Below are 21,738 nucleotides of genomic sequence, written 5' to 3'. Positions count from 1 at the left end.
ATTCTTCATGCTTGCACTTGATTTCGGTCCAAGCATCCTACTTTGAAAGGGAACGAGTATTTAGGTTGGGCGGGCCAAAACAGGTGGTCGGAATATTGGACCGTTTTGAACCTCATTCATGGTGGCTTGTTCTATTCCAACGCATCAGTTAAAAATATTAAGAACTTCAAGTAACCATCATCAATGATATACAAGTGCACGTGCACTTGTATATCATTGATGATGGTTGTTGCTCTGGTGCGCTGGTCCTTTGGGACCTTAGCACGACGACTTTCCGTTTATATACTACAACAAGCTCTACTGCGACAAGCTTTGCCTGACTCCGGCGATGGAGGGGCGAGGACAGTGGCACATCTTTGGCTCGTGCTAGTGTTTGTAGTCGTCGTTGCTAGGTGGTCCGAGTACCAATTTTTAATTTTCTTTACTTTTTAGATTATTTGTACTACTGTTGATGATTATTAATAGATCGGTGGATTTCTCGCAAAAAATAAATCATCATAAACAAATGTAAGAGAAAGAAAAGAAAAGGGTATATCTCGAGTTTGAGATCGGCCGTACGTACCAGCTCCCGGGCTTGTATTTGCTGCCACCGAGGTCGTAGCCATACTCTCTTTCTGCGCTGAGGATGAGCTCGTACAGCTCCTCCGTCTTCTTCTTGATATTCTTCAGGGCGCCTTCTTTCCCGGGTAAATCGGAAGCACGCTGGCGACATGAACAAAAATGGTTTGCACGATTAATAACATGAAATTAGTTTAAACTATAGATCAAACGGGAGAAAAAAGAAATAAAGAATTTTTTTGAGGAATCAACGGGGGGCGATTGCCCACCTGAACTCATTGTATTTTCTTTTAGGTGTCAAATATTACAGAGGTCGACCCCGGGGGAGGGGGCTGCAACCAGCACTTCCCGGGGTCTGGGGTGGCATACCGCGTCCGGGATGGAGGGGGATTACAAAAGGGGGGAGATAGGGGAAGCTAAGAGATGGACCGGCACCTGGCCAACAGGGGGTCCATGTCTATTCTAGCATGGGTGCGGACGATCCACAAGCGGAGGTGGTCGACGACCATAGCTATCACCCAAGCAATAGGCATGAGATCTGCGTCGAACACCATCCTGTTCCGGGACTTCCACACGGACCAGAGGAGAGCAAGGATGGTGGTGTTCCGCGCCTTTACGTGCATCTGTGGCAGATCAGATCTTCAGAGAGGCCATCAAGGAGGCTTGGTAGGTCGGTATCGCCGCGGGGACGCATCGAGGGAGAGATGATGCCCCACAAAGGTCGGAGGCGGGGGCAGCAAACGAATAGATGCGAAATGGTTTCTTCACTCCCTAGGCAAAACGGACAATCGGGGGAGGGGACATAGCCGAGATGGTGCAGCAGCGCTCGAGTTCTGGTCTTTTGGAGGCGTAGAATCCAGAAGAACACCCGCACCTTGAGCGGGGCGAAGCAGTCCCAGTTGATGTCTTGAGGCAGCTAGAAACCTTCCATGAGAGTCACGTAGAATAGCTCCCACCGCACCTGCCCGAGAATCCACATGAAATGATGCGTCAACATTAAGTTTCGCATACCTTGGCTTTGGTTTAACCCAAACAACACCCGTCGCGTGGCCCTTTAGACCCACCTTAGCATTAGACGTGATAGAGAGAATCGAAATCATACATCTATTCACCGGAGGGACCTCTTCATCATGAGTTCTCCTTCTTCTTAGCCACCAAATATACCAACATGCAACCATCATAGTCTCCTTCGGACCCAAATCAAGGTTAGGATACTTCTGTTCATCTTTACGGAGAATGTGCTCGATAACAGCCGACCCATCCCGATCACAAAGCAAGGCATCTTCAACCACATGAGAAATACCAAGCGCAGACCAAATCTCAATAGCCTTCGGGCAAGTGAAAAGAAGGTGAGCTATATCTTCAGGCCCCATATTACAGACCGGGCATTGTCCCGAAGAGTCGATATGACGATTCACTAATATACTTTTCAGAGGGAGAATACCATGCAAAGCTATCCAAACAAAAAATTTAGTTTCACCCGGGAGAGAAAGTTTCCATAGAATTTTCCACACTTGATTAACAATCGAGGTACCTGGCAGGGCAAGACTTCTTCCTGTTCCGCCAAAGTGGTGGCACCACTGAAGGTGATAAGCCGAACGCACTGCATACATACCGTGAGCGCTAAAACTCCACGCAATAAAATCTTCAAAACCTTGAGAATTCAATGGGATCCGCAGAATACGATCAACATCAATCTGAATAAAAATACTTCTCAGCAGAGATACATCCCACTGAGCAGAAATATGGTCAATTAGTTGACAAACTTTTGTATATACTGTGTTCCCCCTTAGCGTAGTAACTTTTCTGTCATGACTCGAGGGGATCCAGGGGTCCTGCCAGATATTTATATTTTCACCGTCGCCCACTCGCCAAATATACCCCCTCTTAAAAGTTGGAATGCTTCCCACTAAACTCTGCCAAGTAAAAGAGGATCCCCCCTTAGGACCAGCCTTTAGGATATCACCATTAGAATAGTATTTGGCACTTAAAACCCGAGCACACAAGGACGTTGGGTTAGAGATCAATCTCCAGACTTGTTTCCCCAACATAGCCAAATTAAAAGAATGAAAGTCTCTAAAACCCATGCCCCCTTCATTTTTAGGGAAACACAATTTCCACGAGGCATACCAATGCATTTTGTTATTGTTCTCATCATCCTCCCACCAGAACTTTGATATAGCGTCCATCATCCTTTTGCACACCCCCTTGGGAATAAGGAAAACAGACATAACATAAACCAGAATAGCTTGGGCCACAGCTTTCAGAAGAATCTCTTTCCCACCGATAGAGAGAAGCTTCTCTTTCCATCCATTTATACGCTTAATAATCCTCTCAATAAAATTTTTAAAACTATCACTTCTATCCGCCCCCACCAAAGCAGGAAGCCCCAAATATTTATCCGATAGAGCCTCAGTATCAATATGCAGCTCTACACAGATTTCAGCTCTCATTAGAACATTGGTATTTGGAGAGAAGAAAACACTTGATTTAGGTAAACTCACAAGCTGCCCCGAATTCGCACAATAAGTATCAAGCACTCACTGCAAGGAAGTTGCATTGTTCATATCCTGTCTTCATGAGAATAAGGGAACCATCAGCAAATAAAATGTGTGAAACTGACGGTGCATTAGGGTGCTAATCTGCATATTAGTGTACTAATCTGCACATTAGGTGCAAGTTGCTGTACTTAGGGTGTAATTTGCTCTTTTTAGAGCGAGTTGTATTCTTATGCCGAGCCCGCAAAAGATTGTGACGGGCCGGCCCGTTGGCCCGGTTATCGACCACACCCCACATAGAAGAATGGCGCTGCCTGGCATTATCCTTTTTGCCAACAGTTCCATCCTCAAACCTCTCCTCCCCACCTCCACCTCCACCTCCAACAATGGCGGCCGCGACCTCCTTCGCCACACTCGTGAGCCTCCTCCCTTCCCCTTCCTTCAATGGTGCCATCTCTGCATCGTCGTCTCCATCCTCCTAATTCCTGTCCCGTCCTTTTCGATTGTTGCAGGCCATGGCGCGCCCGGCGGCGGCGGCGCAGAGGGCGTCCCTCCTCGCGTCCAGGTCGTCCCCATCGTCGCCGCTCCTGTCCCTCCGCGGTGGCCGCGTCGCTTCTCCCGCCATCTCCGTCTCCGGTGGCCCCCACAGCCGCGCGCGCTTCGTCACCTCCGCCAGCGCCGAACCCTATGTAAAGCCAGCGCTTTTTATCTATATTCTAGTTCGATAATAATGAGGCTGGGTTGCAATCTGGATTGTCTGATGTGAAAATTCACGCAACTCTGTATCCCAGCTGTAGGTAGCAGCTGTAGTATTCATGACAAATTTCTCTAGAATTGTCCATGACTATTTAAGTCACTTCACTGAGTTTTCTTTTTCTGCAAATAAAATTACAATATGAGGTTTATAATCAGAGAATTTCTTCTGATAACCACTAGACTAGGTTCAGGGAGTGCTAGATGCAGGGAACCATACAAGAGTATGGCATGTGTTTGTGTTTATTCGTTACAAAATGAGGCTTATTATCATCACAGTATATTTTTCTAATAACCGTTGGGTTAGGATTTCAGTGAGCGCTATGTGCAGGAGTCATACATGAGTACGGCTTGTGGTCATGTTAGTTCATTAATTTCAGCTAGTGTAGGACGCTCTTTTGTTTATCTTCTCATCGTGTAGGGTTTGCAGATGTGAAAATTATGTACCCTAGCCATGCCAAGTTGTAGCATTCATGACAAATTCTTCAGATTTGTCCATGATTTTTTGTATGTCGCTCACTGCGATTTTCCTGTGAATAGTTACGAATGGAGGTCTATCATCACATAATTTCTCCTGGTAACCGTTAGGCTAGGTTCTGCGAGTGCTAGTCTGTTAGATGCAGCAAATATACATGAATATGGCATGTGTCGGCGTTTATTCATTAGGTTCAGTTAGTGTTATCGCTGGGCACTATGATCAAGCAAGTAGGTTGTGTTACTGCAAATGTGGATTTCACTGTGGTGTAAGTGTAACTCCGCTTTTGTGGTTACACCCATTGTACGTTTACCTTGTCATGGTGTTGATCCATTTCTTTCATGTGTTGCAGGCAGCTGACCTTCAGTCCAAAGTTACAAACAAGGTGTACTTCGACATAAGCATCGGGAACCCCGTGGGGTCGAACGTCGGGAGGATCGTCATCGGGCTGTATGGGGACGACGTTCCACAGACCGTCGAGAACTTCCGCGCTCTTTGCACTGGTACGAGGGACACGCCGGAGCCCTGTTCTGTTATGCGTTCTGTTTTGTCAGGCGCTTGACATGGTTCTCCTTTATTTGCAGGGGAGAAAGGTTTTGGCTACAAGGGCTCGAGTTTCCACCGTGTCATCAAGGACTTCATGATTCAGGGTGGAGACTTTGACAAGGGCAACGTATGTTCCAAGTGCAGTTTATTTTAGTTTGTTACACAAGCATCTTTATGCTGTGCAGATTACCATGCGAATACCTTTGCTCAAAAGATTAACATGCAAATAACCTAGAAAGCACGGATATAGCGATACGCGGATACGCATACGGGGACACGGGATATAGCAATTTTTAGAAACAGCAATATGACGATACAGCCAGTATACATATAAAAAATAATAAAATGGCTTGTGATAAAGATAAAGAATATGGAATGCTGATCAAAATACTGCTGTATTTGTTGCCCCCATGCTGATAAAAATTAATAAAATGACTTGTGATAAAGATAAAGAATATTTTTCAAGTCCTCAATGGCCAAATGGTCATCTCATCAAATTCCTCTATCATTATACTGCCCCATTCAGCGATACTTGCAAAATAAATTGATGACATCCCTGGCTGCTAGGGTTAGTAGTCGGCTTTGACTGGGCTTCCCATGTCCCTGCCGTGTCGACGACATCCCAGACGGCGTATTGGCATTTTTTCGTTCTTTTTATTTTTAAAAGGGAAAAGATGATACTCCTGGGATACGTGTATTGCCCACGTATCGGGGTATCGCAGTATCGGTGGAGAGTGGCATACGGGACATGCCGGAGTTTGAAGTATTAGTGCTTTGTAGCAAATACCTCTGTGTCATCAGAGAGAATTAATGACTGTATCACTTGCTACCATGCAAATACCTTTGCTCACAAAATTGAACATATTTGTTTTTATTATGCACAATCTGTTTCAGCTCATTCTTTATTGTGCTAAGTGTTTCACTTTTTTTGTTGCATTGTAGTTTACTTTCTGCTGTACAGAGAGAGAAGCTGGATTTGCATACTTTTTTGTTTATCATCCTTGTGCACACACATTTCATTCTTATTTAATTTGCGATCAGTAGCTTCCTGGTTAGATTACAAGGACATTGGCTTTGAGCACTGCTTTTCGGTGTTGACACATACATGATTCTGTGCTCGATCTGCATTTTTACTGAAATATAGGTTGCATAGTCCACCTTTTGATGCCCACTTCAACACTTTCAACAATTGCGTCTAAATGAATGGAAACTAATAATTTCAGGGTACTTGCATATTAGACTAAGAGGAGTTTGGGACCATATCACTTGCAACTATGCAAATACCCTTGCTCACAAGAGTGAATTGATTCATTTAGCACAACTTTACCTGTTTCAGTTCGTTCATTATTGGGGCAAAAAAAAAATTGAATTGTAGTATAGCAATTTGATTAGTTTGTGGTTTGTGATGCATTTATTTTATGGATAGAGAAAAAAGTAGCATGCACAGATATTTAGATCAGTGTCCTAGTACTTAACATTTCACATTCTTGTCATAGTGCATTTGGCCTTGGAACATTGCTTTTTTTTGTCATTAATCACTTGCAGGAGTGCATTTACATCCTTATATTTGTTTTGTGGTCTGTGGCTTCGCAGTTAGATTACCATGAGATTGACATTGAGTCTTTGTTCTCCATATTGATGCATACATAATTTTTGTGTTTGATCTGCATTTTCACTGAAATAGATAGAAGTTGCACTGTCCACCTTTTGATGCTCACTAGCTTATTCATGGGCAAAGTACTTCTGCAGTTGACCCTTGAGATAGCTTAGAAACGTGCAGATTTCAACAGTCGCATGTGAATTAATTGAAAATAAATTATTTCAGGGTACTGGAGGGAAAAGCATCTACGGCCGCACCTTCAAGGATGAGAACTTCAAATGTACGTGTTACACTAAACAAGCCTGTATCATGTTATTTGTGCTTCAAGCTCTATGCTGACTGATGATTGCATATGAATTACTGTTGGTAGTGGTTCATACTGGACCTGGAGTGCTCAGCATGGCTAACGCTGGACCAAACACCAACGGCAGCCAATTCTTCATCTGCACTGTCAAGGTTGTGTAGTCGTACCCTTTTTCTTACTTCTGCTTCAGTTTTTATGGATTGTGAAGTTCATGTTTGTTGACTATTCCCAAACTGGCGTGGCTGCTATGCTACTATGGTTGCAGACATCATGGCTGGACGGGAGACACGTTGTCTTTGGCCAGGTTCTCGAAGGCATGGACATCGTTCGTCTGGTAGAGTCGTCGGAGACTGACAGAGGTGACCGTCCGAAGAAGAAGGTGACCATCAGCGAGTGCGGGGAGCTTCCAGTGGTCTAAGCTTTAGACAGATCTCTGTATCGTCTCCCATCCCGGCCTCTAAATTTTGCCATGAACTCGTCTCGTTGGGCTTTATCCAAATAGTTATGGATCATGCTGAGTTGGAATTAATATCTCTAAGCAGCGAGTAATTATTGGCGTAACTAGTGTTACAGCTATCAAGTTCTCATGCCTATGAGTGGATCAGGTTTGGATGCAGTTTTGATCAGGGGGAGTCGCAGTGAATAATTTGCTACGCTGATGAACAGTTTGTTCAGACTATGTGACTTTTTTATTAGATTACAAGATCTGGAGCAAATAATACATATGTATGCGACTTCGGATATACGTCTAGTAACTCTCTTTTGCAAGCAGCAATCGATTTCAGAGCTCTGCACAGTTCGCATTGGGATACTGCTAATTTGTATTCCTGCATAAACTTTCTGCTTACTGAAACATACGTAATTAGTGGATGGACACTCCTTAGATAAGTTTTGCTAACTTCAAGCTCTGAATTACAGTTAAATTATCACTCTGAGTAGTTGGTGTGTGACATGATCGCTGCAACATGCATAATTCACCTGTGGATTGATACGCCAAAACTCTGTTCCCCAACCCGGGTCAGAACAAATTGTTCCCATACCAGCGGCTATCGTTGACCACTTGAGCTAAAACCTGAAACAAACATTGCTAATTATGGAGTACTACGTAGTATATATCTTTACAAATTGTAAGACCATTAGCTGACCAGCCATGTGCTCCTCTGTTTTCTTGTCTCAATTAGCAATAATCAGGATTCCACGGGCGATGCCAAGCTAAATAAACAGAAAAACCATCAATTAAGAGAAGAGACTCCAATCTAGATTACTACCATCGAGAGCATCACTATGCTGAGAACGCATCCTTAGACTTGAGAGCGATTCAATTGGGCAGAACTGCAACTCAGACTCTATGGAAGAAGCAGCATCGCGTTTGCACACAAGAGATAAAATCCAGCAGAAGTATCAACAGCAACATTTGGAATCCAAGCGATTCAGACGACTGATTGAACAAGATGGAGACTGACAGGAGAACAAATCAGCTTTCAGATTGTGGAAAGAACTGAGACCAAACACATAGCCGATGTGTTGCAACCCAGCTAAACAAATCGAACCCAAACCAGCCCTAAAGCTGATCTAAAGCCCAAAACAAAAACTGCTCCTCTGCTTTTCTTCAGTTATGCCAGAGGCAATGCCAAGCTAAATCAACATGAAATAGGCAAACAGACTGCACCTAAAACAAAGTGCAGACTGAAAGCGCAAAATGATCAGTTTTCAGTTTCCACGAACATGAACTCGAGAATAAAAACAATCAGGCATTGTCGAATTCGTGACCCAGAAATACATACACCGGACCTTCAGATCTAGCAACCACTGAGCATCGCATACAGGTCCAGATCCAGATACAAGATGTGGCATACAAGAAATACAGACGAATGTTTCAAACAAGGTGGAGATTGAATTGGCAATTCCATTCAATTTCCAACTTCCATTGGCAAGAACACAACAAGGCACTGACTAGTGACCCAACAATACATACACAAGATTTTCAGATCTAACCAAACAACTCCATCCTACGGAACTAGGCAACAAGACACGTTGGCTCGCTCCATCCCTATGTGGTGCAGGCTAGGCCAGTCTACTTAGGCGGTCTTCTTGGGGGCGGCCTTCTTCTTGGGCGACTTGGGCGACTTCTCGGCGGGGGCAGCCTTCTCGGCGGCCTTCTTGGGGAGCAGGACGGAGTTGATGTTGGGCAGCACGCCGCCGTGTGCGATGGTGACGCCGGCGAGCAGCTTGCCGAGCTCCTGGTCGTTGCGGACGGCGAGCAGCAGGTGGCGCGGCACGATGCGGGACTTCTTGTTGTCCTTGGCCGCGTTGCCGGCCAGCTCCAGGACCTGGGAGGGAGAAGAACGAACCCGCCGTCAGAACACAAAAATATCACCGATCCGTCGGGCAAGAGCAATGGAGGGATGGGTTGAAGGTTACCTCGGCGGCGAGGTACTCGAGGACGGCGGCGAGGTAGACGGGGGCGCCGGAGCCGACGCGCTGCGCGTAGCGGCCCTTCTTGAGGAAGCGGCCGATGCGGCCGACGGGGAACTGGAGCCCGGCCTTGACGGACCGCGTGACCGCCTTCTTCCTGTCGCCGCCCTTCCTTCCGGCCATCTCCGGCGAACTCCTTGCTGCTCTGGATGTGGAGATTTGCGAAATGGAGCGCGCGCTGCCTGATGATGCTTTGAATTGTGAATTTGATCTGCGGCGAAGGCGCGGCTTTTATGGGGACCGGAGAGCGAGAGCTTCGCCGGAGAGGGACTCGATCCGTGGGACGGCCGCTTGGACCAATCAGGACCGTTGATATTCGTTCGAGGGGGCCACGATCCGTGGGAGCGTCGGATCAACCAATCACGGCGCAGGAGCTGCAGGCGCGTGAAACGAAATTCCAAAATTGGGAGGCGCCGGGAGAGGCATTTTATCATGCTCCCTCCATCTCAAAAAAATATGCCCTCCCTCCCAAAGTATGTTGGGTACAAAATTTAACCGAACTTAAACTTTATGAAGTTAGGGCATCTTCAGCGGGTCTTTGCATCCGTTTGAGACCACGCGGGTAAAAAATGGGTCTGCACACCACCTCAGCTGTCCGACGCATATTGATCGGGTTGTTCGCGAGAACGCAAACAAGACTCAGTGACTCGGTTAAGCAAAGACGCGGGACGGTTAGCTTGCGTGTCCACCTAGTTGGTATTCGGAGCAGTGACTCGGTTAAGCAAAGAGTTTTTCATTGATATTGGTTGGAAAAAAATACCATCTTTACAGAGATGGTCATGATTACTCACAATCGCGTGGCCTGCTGGACCTCTCTGACGGCCCGATGCCATCGGAGAGAGCCATGTAGGGGCGAATGGCGGCGAACGCATCCTCCTGCCGACAGCGTGCATGCCCCTCTGCCAGATGGTCATCCCAGCGGCCTCGACACGACGTTGCCTCCGCCATTCTCACCACGTCGATGTCGGCCTGGTAGAGGGCCATGTCCATCGCCACCATGGACTCCGTCTCGAATACAGCCAAGGCGGGATCCTCCAGCTAGCGGTTCACCTAGTCCACCCGCGACTGCTCCTGTCGCCTGATACGTCTCAAACGTATCTATAATTTCTTATGTTTCATGCTAGTTTTATGACAATACTCACATGCTTTATATACACTTTATATCATTTTGATGCATTTTCCGGTACTAACCTATTAACAAGATGCCGAAGCGCCAGTTCCTGTTTTCTACTGTTTTTGGTTTCACAAATCCTACACAGAAAATATTCTCGGAATTGGACGAAACAAAAGCCCACGGTTTTATTTTCCACGAAGCCTTCCAGAACACCGAAGAAGAGACGGAGAGGGGGCACGAGGCGGCCACACCGTAGGGGGCGTGGCCCCACCCCTGGCCGCGCCGCCTTATGGGGTGGGCCCCTCGAGCGTCCCCCGACTCTGCCCCTTCGCCTATATAATTCCTCCGTCGCGAAAACCCTAGTACCGAGAGCCACGATACGAGAAAAGTTACTGAGACGCCGCCACCGTCAACCCCATCTCGGGGGTTCTGAAGATCGCCTCCGGCACCCTGCCGGAGAGGGGAATTATCACCGGAGGGCTCTACATCACCATGCCCGCCTCCGGACTGATGCATGAGTAGTTCATCCTTGGACTATGGGTCCATAGCAGTAGCTAGATGGTTGTCTTCTCCTCTTGTGCTATCATGTTTAGATCTTGTGAGCTGCCTATCGTGATCAAGATCATCTATTTGTAATGCTACATGTTGTGTTTGTTGGGATCCGATGAATATGGAATACTATGTCAAGTTGATTATCGATCTATCATATATGTGTTGTTTATGATCTTGCATGCTCTCCGTTGCTAGTAGAGGCTCTGGCCAAGTTGATACTTGTAACTCCAAGAGGGAGTATTTATGCTCGATAGTGGGTTCATGCCTCCATTGAATCTGGGACAGTGACAGAAAGTTCTAAGGTTGTGGATATGTTGTTGCCACTAGGGATAAAACATCAATGCTTTGTCTAAGGATATTTGTATTGTTTACATTACGCACAGTACTTAATGCAATTGTTTGTTGTTTGCAACTTAATACTGGAAGGGGTGCGGATGCTAACCCGAAGGTGGACTTTTTAGGCATAGATGCATGCTGGATAGTGGTCTATGTTCTTTGTCGTAATGCCCTAAGTAAATCTCATAGTAGTCATCATGATATGTATGTGCATTGTTATGCCCTCTCTATTTGTCAATTGCCCAACTGTAATTTGTTCCCCCAACATGCTATTTATCTTATTGGAGAGACACCACTAGTGAACTGTGGACCCCGGTCCATTCTTTTACATCTGAAATACAACCTACTGCAATCATTGTTCTCTGTTGTTCTTTGCAAACAAATATCATTCTCCACAGCATACGTTTAATCCTTTGTTTACAGCAGGCCGGTGAGATTGACAACCTCACTGTTAAGTTGGGGCAAAGTATTTTGATTGTGTTGTGCAGGTTCCACATTAGCGCCGGAATCCCTGGTGTTGCGCCGCACTACACTCCTTCACCAACAACCTTCACGTGGCCTTCATCTCCTACTGGTTCGATAACCTTGGTTTCTTACTGAGGGAAAACTTGCTGCTGTGCGCATCACACCTTCCTCTTGGGGTTCCCAACGGACGTGTGCATCACGCGCCATCAAGACTGTTTTCTGGCGCCGTTGCCGGGGAGATCAAGACACGCTGCAAGGGGAGTCTCTCACACCCAATCTCTCTACTTTGTTTATTGTCTTGCTTTATTTTATTTTCTGTCTTGTTTGCTTTCTTTATATCAAAAACATAAAATAATTAGTTACTTGCATTTACTTTATTTATCAGTTTACCTTAGTTTATTTCATCATGCTTCCCCCTAAGTTCACTTTGAAAGATATATCAATAGGGCGTGGGTCTATCATTGGAAGAGATAATATAGAAGAATTTTTCACTCATGTTAGTAAGGTTAAAGATTTTGAAGATAGATCCTTGGTGGAACTTGCTCCTAATTATGAAATTGCTACTGCCTCTTTAGTGCACATGTTGGAAGCTAGATTTGTTAATCTAAATCCTATAATGCAACACATGTTTCTTACACTCTGTGATATGGAAGAAGGAGAGAAGAAAGATTTTTTTTTAGAAACCCTTCTTAAAGAATTTGGTGATGTAGCTAGAGAAGCTAGAAAAGTCTTTATTCAACATAAGATGCTTGGCTTTTATACCAATTTTGCAAATACCCTTGAAAAGATGGAAAAAGATAGGCTAAAGTACACTAATGAAGCCAATTGTTAGGGGGAGACAAAAGTAGCAATACCTTATAAGCTCATAGGAATGCATGAGGCACTAGAAAAGAATTTTGATTGGATTGTTCCTGAAAATTTATTTGCGGAGGATAGTTGTTATCACCAGAATTTGACCGAGTCAGAGGTGGGCCGCGATCAAGATAGATTTGAAGAATATACATGGAAGAAATATGAGGATCGGCCTTTATATGCAAAATATGGGCTAGTTGGCCCGTGTATCTATAACATAGTAGATTACGTGTCGTTTTAGTTAGAGTTGGCCTCGTGCACGGTTGGGATTATTCCCACATTAGAAAGTCCCCTGGACTATAAATATGTATCTAGGGTTTATGAAATAAACAACAACCAACGTTCAACCAACCAATCAATCTCGGCGCATCGCCAACTCCTTCATCTCGAGGGTTTCTACCGGTAAGCAACATGCTTGCGATCTAGGCAGCAAAAGCTTTATGTTGTTCATGCGTTGCTCGTACTGAAGCCTTTTTGATGGCGAGCAACGTAGTTATCTTAGATATGTTAGGGTTAGTATTGTTCTTCGTATTATATGCTATCGTAGTGCAACCCTTGCATATCTAGCCGCCCTCACACCTATCTTAGGTGTGGGGGCGGCACCCCGCTTGATCATTATTTAGTAGATCCGATCCGTTACGGTTGCTCCTTGTTCTTCAAGGATTAGTTTAATATCTGCAATAGTTAGGCCTTACAAAGGGTTGGAGGATCCAGCGGCACGTAGGGTGTCGTTTGCTAGTCCTAGACAGGATGTTCCGGGGATCAACCTCGCGTTGGTTTTTAGGCCCTATCTAGGATCGGCTTACGATCACCGTGCGTGGCCGCGAGGCCCAATCGTGAGTAGGATGATCCGATTATGCGGTGAAAACCCTAAATCGTCGTAGATCGCATTAGCTTTATCTTGATCAAGCAGGACCACCATATGTTCGTGCACCTCGTACGAATCATGGGTGGATCGGCTCCTTGAGCCGATTCACAGGATAACCTGAGAGCCGATCGAGGCTCGTATTTAATGTTTACGTGTATGCCATGCAGGAAACTAAGCGAGGCATCTCCATCACCTTCCTGACCAGGTATAGGTCAGGTGGCACGCCCTTGCATCAGCATCGGACGTGTGTACCAGAGGCTTTGCGGGCCGTCGCTCGGAGGGACCAGGGCCAGCCGCAGCCCTAGGTTGTTTCCGGCTCTACTGTGTTGCCCGTCGCTGCCCGCCGGTGGGTTTTGACCGCAACACATTCTGGCACGCCCGGTGGGACAAGCGTCTACATCAACCACATCGCCATCTACATCTGAGATGGCGGACGGCACGCCAGTCACGTACGAGGATCTGACCGACGAACTCAAGAAGAAGTATGACGAGATCAAAGTCATCCTCGAAGCCGACCTCATCGGCTCTTTCCACAGAACCCGTTCACATGGCATCAGGTGGAAGGGGTTCTCGCCTAATGGTGCACTCGATGGGATAGACCTCTCTGCCCCGTCGGAAGAACGCACCAGGTCCCTGCGGCAGGAGATCAACTACTTGGTGGCTCACTCGCTACACCGCCACTCTGAGAACCTGGTAAACACGTTGGAGCGTGTCGCTCTTCGCGTGATCCAGGAGATCATGAGGCACCAATACTCGCCGTCAGGACCAGCTCTCGGGACGCATCAAGGAGAGTTGCCACTCCAGTCCCGTCCGCCGCTGCCATTTGCGTTGGCAGCACCAGAAGTGCCGACTTCACCGGCATTCGTCGTCTACAAGATCGGTGGTGACCCTAGTGATCGCGCTCTTGCATGAGGCGCCTAAGGAGATCCCTCACGGGTACATGTGCACGTATGTGCCGATTGCGTAATCGGGCACTCACAAACCAGGCCACAACATCGTGACTTCGGGAAAGCAGAGGAACGTCGCCGACAGATCTTGAGAAGGCACGTGGCTAACTAAGTACGCCACCCCGACGAACCTCCAGAGCTCAGCTCCTGCAGCTTGGCTCGCAGCTGGAAAAGCAAACATGGCTGGCTAAGTACGCCACCCCGGCGAATCTTCAGAGTTCAACTCCTGCAGCCAGCACAGCGGATCAGATCAGCACCATACTGAGAGACCAGTTCGGCATGGTGCCGAAAAGGAGGGCAATCGGCTATTCCAAGCCGTACCCTGACGACTACGAGTTGATCCCGCTACCACCTAAATATCGGCTCCCTGATTTCTCCAAATTCAGTGGATCAGATGGTTCCAGCTCCATCGAGCATGTGGGCCGATATTTGGCACAGCTAGGAACGGCCTCAGTGTCGGATTCACTACGCGTGAGGTTCTTCTCACAGTCCCTCACGGGATCGGCTTTCGGGTGGTACACCTCGTTGCCACCAGATTCGATCCGGACTTGGAAGCAGTTGGAAGAACAATTCCATATGCAGTATCACTCAGAGGCTTCCGAGTCTGGCCTTGCCGATCTAGCACAAATACGTCAGAAGCGTGGGGAAACTGTGACAGAATACATCCAGCGCTTCAGGAATCTTAGGAACCGATGTTATTCGGTTCGTGTGACTGAACAGGAAGCAAGTCGAGTTGGCAGTAGCGGGCCTTGCAACACCGCTCAAGGACATGGCCTCCCAAGCAGACTACCCCTCACTGGCGCACATGGTTCAGAAACTGTCGGCATATGAACAGCGCCACCCGGACCTGTACCAGCATAAACTCAAGCGTGCAGTAGTCCTGGTCGAGGCAGAGGAAGACGAAGTTTCTGCGGGAGATCAAGAGGTAGCAGTGGCTGAATGGACTCGGGGGGCAAACCCCGTGTCCTGCAAGTGGGTGAAGCCACCAGGCCCGCCCAGGGGGTTTGATTTTGACGTGACCAAAACTGAGCAAATCTTCGACCTCCTTCTCAAGGAGAAGCAGTTGACGATTCCCGAAGGTCTCAAATTCCCCACGGTGCAAGAGCTGAACGGAAAGCCATACTGCAAATGGCATAACTCGCTCTCCCATGCCACCAACGACTGCAGGGTGTGGCGTCAGCAGATCCAAATGGCGATAGAAAAAGGACGTCTGATTTTCAACCAGTACGCCATGAAGGTCGACACCCAACCCTTTCCCGCCGTTAACATGGTGGAATGCACTTACCCTGAAGGTTGCCAGCCAGGATCCTCGTTCAGCATCCACATGGTAGGACCTGGGCACCACTCTGGCAAAGATGGAGACGAGGGCAGCTGCTCTCGTAGCAAGGACACAGAGGAGGCCGCTCCACGCGATCGGCTCCATCATGATGGCAAGCGCTACGTCACAGAGGGAGAAGTGAAGAACATAAGATATCAGCGACCCCTCTCTGATCACCTCCTCAACAAGTATGTGAATCAGTATGACCGACGCCGACGATCCAGTGATGAAGATGAAAGAGATCGTCTGGCTAGAGAAGCCAGAAGACATCGTCGGCACAATCACGATGAGGAGGAGCACGAGCGCCGTGCCAAAGGAGAATCAAGGGAGCAAGACGACAACGGTAGGCACTGGGACTGCCCCTTCTTCAGACACTGCTGGGATTCAGGAATGAGCCGATTGCCCACAATCGGCAATTGCCCAGAATGCAACCAGAAGAAGAAGGAGGCAGCCAACGTGTCCGTGTTCAAGCGCTTAGGGCCTCTCCCGCCACAAAGCAAACGCGCTGAGTCCCCTCGATGGGAAGATCTCGAGGATTCAGAAGACGAGGGACAAGAAGAAGAAGAAGACAGGTACCACCGGCCAAGGTGGTGCCCTGATGGACTCAGCCGTTCCCAAAAGCGCAGGGTTCAGCGATTGCGCGGCCTGGAGGAAGCCGAAAGGTTATACTTGCATACGCTAAGGAAGGCACGACCTGATCTGGCTGTGAAAGTTCAGCGAACCCTGGACGAAGAGGGCCGTCCACGGAAAATGGAGTGGCGTCCCAAGCAAAGGAAAGCCGATGATGAAACATCGGCTGGCACAAACATGGTGTAGATCCTCCCTTCGGAATTCAGTGCTCCAGGATTAGACGAGGCATCTGTGGCACAACTTGACTGCGGCCCACGGCCGGTTATCTTTGAGAAGCCACGAGAAAGAAGCTACAGACATCTGAAGGCCTTGTACTTGCGAGGTTATATCGATGGGAGGCCTGTAAATAAGATGCTAGTGGACACCGGAGCGGCAGTCAACATCATGCCATACTCTATGCTACGTCGGTTGGGACGCTCTAGCTCAGATCTAATTAAGACCAACGTGACATTGAGCGATTTCAACGGCCAAGCGTCTGACGCACAAGGTGTTCTGAATGTGGATCTGACCGTAGGAAGGAAAACCATCCCTACAACGTTTTTCATCGTCGATAGCAAGAGCACTTATGCTGTTCTGCTAGGAAGAGATTGGATCCACGCCAACTGCTGCATTCCCTCCACTATGCACCAATGCATAATACAGTGGGATGGAGATGAGGTAGAGGTCGTTCAGGCCGATGACTCAGCCAAAATTTCAACGGCTGGCATGAACGCATGGCAAGCAACAGGCCAAGAACCCCTCTCAGGTATCAGTTTGGACGACTGCGAGCGCATCGACGTGACGAAAGGAAGGGTTAAGCTGGTTTTATCCACTGGCCTGACCATGTAGCTGAAGCAAAGCAATGAGCAAACGTGGCGAGGCTGATCCTTGTGATCGGCCCCAAAAAAATTATGAAGGGACATCACAGAACTTTCAGTCAGCGCTTCAATCGATATGGAGGCCGATTCCAGCAATCGGCCAAAATTATCTTCACCACATGTTCTGCTTGTGTTCAACATCGATCTACTGGGCAGCGGTCACGTCGGCGGATGAAAGTCAACACGAATCCTCGCAGAGCCGACGTGCAAGTACAGTGCCCTGGCTAACCACAAAGCCGATATCTGCAGTCACCTGGCAGATTCGGCTCGGGGGGCATATAGTCAGATGAACGTGTGCAGATAAACATGTGTAAACATGTGTGCAGTGAAACATTATGGGCCGATTAAAAAAATTGGCCAGTAAAAAAAAAAATTTTACAGCCGATGCAAGGGCATCGACTTTAGAACTAAGAGACAAAGCCGATGCACAGCCATCGACTCTAGTACAATTATACGAGGTTTACCGGATCTCCACCAAATCCAGTTCAGCTGTGGTGCCCTCTGCTTCTTCGCGGGAGTAAAACAATGAGAACTTCTTCAGCTGCTTTGAGCCGATCCGGGTTCCTGAACCTTCTTGTCGAGGATTTTCAACCCTTGGTACTAGTTCAGCAGTGTTGACAGAAGGGGTATATCGGCTTTCTAAGGAAGAAAGGTGATCGGCTTTGTTGCATCCTCTCTGACATTCTCACCCCGAGTAAGGCTCGGGGGGCAGCAGGCCTGGTGGACGCTCTGTTCAGGAGCCGATTGGGGTACCATCGGCTGATCTTTCGTCGCAACCTTCTTCACAAAATGATGAGTGTTTGAAGAAGACCATTAAGTTTGGTTGGAAGAATTCAAAGGCTTCCCTGAAGACTCTACATTATCCACCAGATTTCAAAATCATCAGTTGAAGAATGGAAGGGAGAATTTTAAAGGACCGATGCGTTGCTATCGGCTCATTACGCATTGGCAAAGGGGACAAATCGGCAAGATCAGTATGAGAGGAAATCGGCTAAATTAAGCTCAAAGGAAATCGGCAAAATCAAATTGGGAAAAGTTCTTCATTGACAGATTTCTTACATAAAGAGCTGATTGTTCTCAAAAGGAAGTACTAGGGGATACATTGCCCCATCTACTGCTACTGGTCCTATACTAGAGGTTCTATCTACGGGCCGTCGCTGCCCTCGTCGTCGCCGTCGTCGCCGCTGTCGGCGCTGCTCCCGGCGGGCTCGTCGTCGCTCCAATGGCCGCCGACCGGGCCCTCATTGTCCTCGTCCTCTTCGTCAGCGTCATCGTCGTCGCTGTCGAAGTCGCTGAGGTTCCCCGGCCAGGGGCAGAACCGCTTGGCCGGCGGCTCGTCGGAGGAGGTGTCGTCCTCCTCCTCCTCTTCTTCCTCCTCCTCCTCCTCGGGAGAGATGAAGTCACAGGAGAAGCGATCGTCGTCGCTCTCCTCCTCCGTTTCCCCGTCGGCGAGGAAGCGGAGGTCGCTTTCCCCGTCGGTCAGGGACTTGTCGTCCTCCGACCAGATGGAGAAGTCATGGCTAGACTCCTCCCCGGCCTCAATGGCGCGGCGGGGTTGGCTGCGTGGACCTCCGCCGGGTTCGGTTCCGGCGTCGGCTCGCGAGAGGAAGAGGACTGGGTGGAAAGATCCGATGAAGCAGAGGAGGAAGAAGACATGGTGGCGCAGGAGGGCTTTTGGAGTGCTAATGCGAAGAAGATGCGGAAATAAACTGTGCGGAGCGGTTAAATAAAAGGGGATATAGTGGAAATTCAATGCCACAGCAGTTTCCGAGGAAGTGGTGCCTAAGAAAAAAAAACTGCCAGGTCACGCGGAGAAGTTGAGAAGGCAAGGCATCATGAGGACGGATACTGCAACGGTTCTGCCACGACATGACCCAACGAAGGAAAAGCAGAGTGATTTTGGAATTACCAATTCCAAAACCAGGGGGGCATGTGTTATCACCAGAATTTGACCGAGTCAGAGGTGGGCCGCGATCAAGATAGATTTGAAGAATATACATGGAAGAAATATGAGGATCGGCCTTTATATGCAAAATATGGGCTAGTTGGCCCGTGTATCTATAACATAGTAGATTACGTGTCGTTTTAGTTAGAGTTGGCCTCGTGCACGGTTGGGATTATTCCCACGTTAGAAAGTCCCCTGGACTATAAATATGTATCTAGGGTTTATGAAATAAACAACAACCAACGTTCAACCAACCAATCAATCTCGGCGCATCGCCAACTCCTTCATCTCGAGGGTTTCTACCGGTAAGCAACATGCTGCCTAGATCGCATCTTGCGATCTAGGCAGCAGAAGCTTTATGTTGTTCATGCGTTGCTCGTACTGAAGCCTTTTTGATGGCGAGCAACGTAGTTATCTTAGATATGTTAGGGTTAGTATTGTTCTTCGTATTATATGCTATCGTAGTGCAACCCTTGCATATCTAGCCGCCCTCACACCTATCTTAGGTGTGGGGGCGGCACCCCGCTTGATCATTATTTAGTAGATCCGATCCGTTACGGTTGCTCCTTGTTCTTCAAGGATTAGTTTAATATCTGCAATAGTTAGGCCTTACAAAGGGTTGGAGGATCCAGCGGCACGTAGGGTGTCGTTTGCTAGTCCTAGACAGGATGTTCCGGGGATCAACCTCGCGTTGGTTTTTAGGCCCTATCTAGGATCGGCTTACGATCACCGTGCGTGGCCGCGAGGCCCAATCGTGAGTAGGATGATCCGATTATGCGGTGAAAACCCTAAATCGTCGTAGATCGCATTAGCTTTATCTTGATCAAGAAGGACCACCATATGTTCGTGCACCTCGTACGAATTATGGGTGGATCGGCTCCTTGAGCCGATTCACAGGATAACCTGAGAGCCGATCGAGGCTCGTATTTAATGTTTACGTGTATGCCATGCAGGAAACTAAGCGAGGCATCTCCATCACCTTCCTGACCAGGTATAGGTCAGGTGGCACGCCCTTGCATCAGCATCGGACGTGTGTACCAGAGGCTTTGCGGGCCGTCGCTCGGAGGGACCAGGGCCAGCCGCAGCCCTAGGTTGTTCCCGGCTCTACTGTGTTGCCCGTCGCTGCCCGCCGGTGGGTTTTGACCGCAACAATAGTAAGCCTAAAAGTAATAAAAGAGGAGCCTCTGAAACTTACATAGATACGATACAATGCATCGTTGAGAAAACCCGAACTCTGATAATGATGTTTCTTCTCTTGACGGTGATACGTCTTCAACGTAAAAATAATTTCTTATGTTCCATGCTTGTTTTATGACAATACCTACATGTTTTATACATACTTTATGTCATATTTATGCATTTTCCGGCACTAACCTATTAACAAGATGCCGAAGAGCCAGTTGTTGTTTTCTGCTGTTTTTGGTTTCAGAAATCCTAGTAAGGAAATATTCTCGGAATTGGACGAAATCAACGCCCAGGATCTTATTTTTCCACGAAGCCTCCAGAACACCGAAAGGGAAACGAAGTGGGGCGACGAGGCGGCGACACGCCAGGGCGGCGCGGCCCACCTCCTGGCCGCGCGGCCCTGTTGTGTGGGCCCCTCGTGGCGCCCCCTGACCTACCCTTCCGCCTACTTAAGCCTTCGTCGAGAATAACTCCAGTACCGAGAGCCACGATACGGAAAACCTTCCAGAGACGTCGCCGCCGCCAATCCCATCTCGGGGGATTCAGGAGATCGCCTCCGGCACCCTGCCGGAGAGGGGAATCATCTCCCAGGGAACTCTTCACCGCCATGGTCGCCTCCGGAGTGATGTGTGAGTAGTTCACCCCTGGACTATGGGTCCATAGCAGTAGCTAGATGGTCGTCTTCTCCTAATTGTGCTATCATTGTTGGATCTTGTGAGCTGCCTAACATGATCAAGATCATCTATTTGTAATGCTACATGTTGCGTTTGTTGGGATCCGATGAATAATGAATGCTATGTTATGTTGATTATCAATCTATCATCTATGTGTTGTTTATGATCTTGCATGCTCTCCGTTGCTAGTAGAGGTTCTGGCCAAGTTGATACTTGTAACTCCAAGAGGGAGTATTTATGCTCGACAGTGGGTTCATGTCTCCATTAAATCTGGGGGAGTGACAGCAACCCCTAAGGTTGTGGATGTGCTATTGCAACTAGGGATAAAACATCAATGCTATGTCTAAGGATGTATTTGTTGATTACATTACGCACCATACTTAATGCAATTGTCTGTTATTTGCAACTTAATACTGGAGGGGGTTCGGATGATAACCTGAAGGTGGACTTTTTAGGCATTGATGCATGTTGGATAGCGGTCTATGTACTTTGTCGTAATGCCCAATTAAATCTCACACTACTCATCATAACATGTATGTGCATGGTCATGCCCTTTTTATTTGTCAATTGCCCAACTGTAATTTGTTCACCCAACATGCTATTTATCTTATAAGAGAGACACCACTAGTGAACTGTGGACCCCGGTCCATTCTTTACATCGAATACAATCTCTTTTTGCAATACTGGATTTCTCTTGTTTTTACGCAAACATCATCATCCACACTATACGTCTAATCCTTTGTTACAGCAAGCTGGTGAGATTGACAACCTCACTGTCACGTTGGG

General features: G+C 47.8%; 2 protein-coding genes across 2 annotated transcripts; one reads left to right on the top strand and one right to left on the bottom strand.

Moving 5' to 3' along the window:
- The first annotated feature begins 3,370 nt into the window (after positions 1 to 3,370).
- LOC127327795 (photosynthetic NDH subunit of lumenal location 5, chloroplastic-like) lies at positions 3,371 to 7,477 on the top strand. The gene is made up of 7 exons (XM_051354590.1): positions 3,371 to 3,472; positions 3,569 to 3,745; positions 4,637 to 4,787; positions 4,869 to 4,957; positions 6,656 to 6,710; positions 6,801 to 6,886; positions 7,000 to 7,477. The coding sequence occupies exons 1-7, from the start codon at positions 3,443 to 3,445 to the stop codon at positions 7,150 to 7,152; spliced, it is 741 nt and encodes a 246-aa protein (XP_051210550.1). The 5' UTR covers positions 3,371 to 3,442; the 3' UTR covers positions 7,153 to 7,477.
- Positions 7,478 to 8,608: 1,131 nt separating this feature from the next.
- LOC127327792 (protein H2A.5) lies at positions 8,609 to 9,419 on the bottom strand. Its single transcript, XM_051354589.2, has 2 exons — positions 9,156 to 9,419; positions 8,609 to 9,064 (listed from the first exon to the last, which is right to left on the bottom strand). Exons 1-2 carry the CDS (start codon positions 9,330 to 9,332, stop codon positions 8,813 to 8,815), a joined length of 429 nt encoding a protein of 142 aa, XP_051210549.1. The 5' UTR covers positions 9,333 to 9,419; the 3' UTR covers positions 8,609 to 8,812.
- Between the last annotated feature and the right edge of the window lie 12,319 nt (positions 9,420 to 21,738).

Source organism: Lolium perenne, chromosome 1 (genome assembly GCF_019359855.2).
Source record: "Lolium perenne isolate Kyuss_39 chromosome 1, Kyuss_2.0, whole genome shotgun sequence".
Lineage (NCBI taxonomy): Eukaryota > Viridiplantae > Streptophyta > Magnoliopsida > Poales > Poaceae > Lolium > Lolium perenne.
The sequence above is the reverse complement of the archived record's forward strand: the minus strand, read 5'-3'. Positions and strand labels throughout refer to the sequence as shown.

What these genes read in the sequence shown, in the direction of transcription:
- LOC127327795 (XM_051354590.1), top strand. Translation starts at nt 3,443, where the DNA reads ATGGCGGCCGCGACCTCCTTCGCCACACTC. An exon ending in CAAGGATGAGAACTTCAAAT is followed by an intron (nt 6,711 to 6,800) that starts GTACGTGTTACA and finishes TACTGTTGGTAG; the next exon opens with TGGTTCATACTGGACCTGGA. An exon ending in TCTTCATCTGCACTGTCAAG is followed by an intron (nt 6,887 to 6,999) that starts GTTGTGTAGTCG and finishes CTATGGTTGCAG; the next exon opens with ACATCATGGCTGGACGGGAG.
- LOC127327792 (XM_051354589.2), bottom strand. Translation starts at nt 9,332, where the DNA reads ATGGCCGGAAGGAAGGGCGGCGACAGGAAGAAGGCGGTCACGCGGTCC. An exon ending in TCGAGTACCTCGCCGCCGAG is followed by an intron (nt 9,065 to 9,155) that starts GTAACCTTCAAC and finishes TCTCCCTCCCAG; the next exon opens with GTCCTGGAGCTGGCCGGCAA.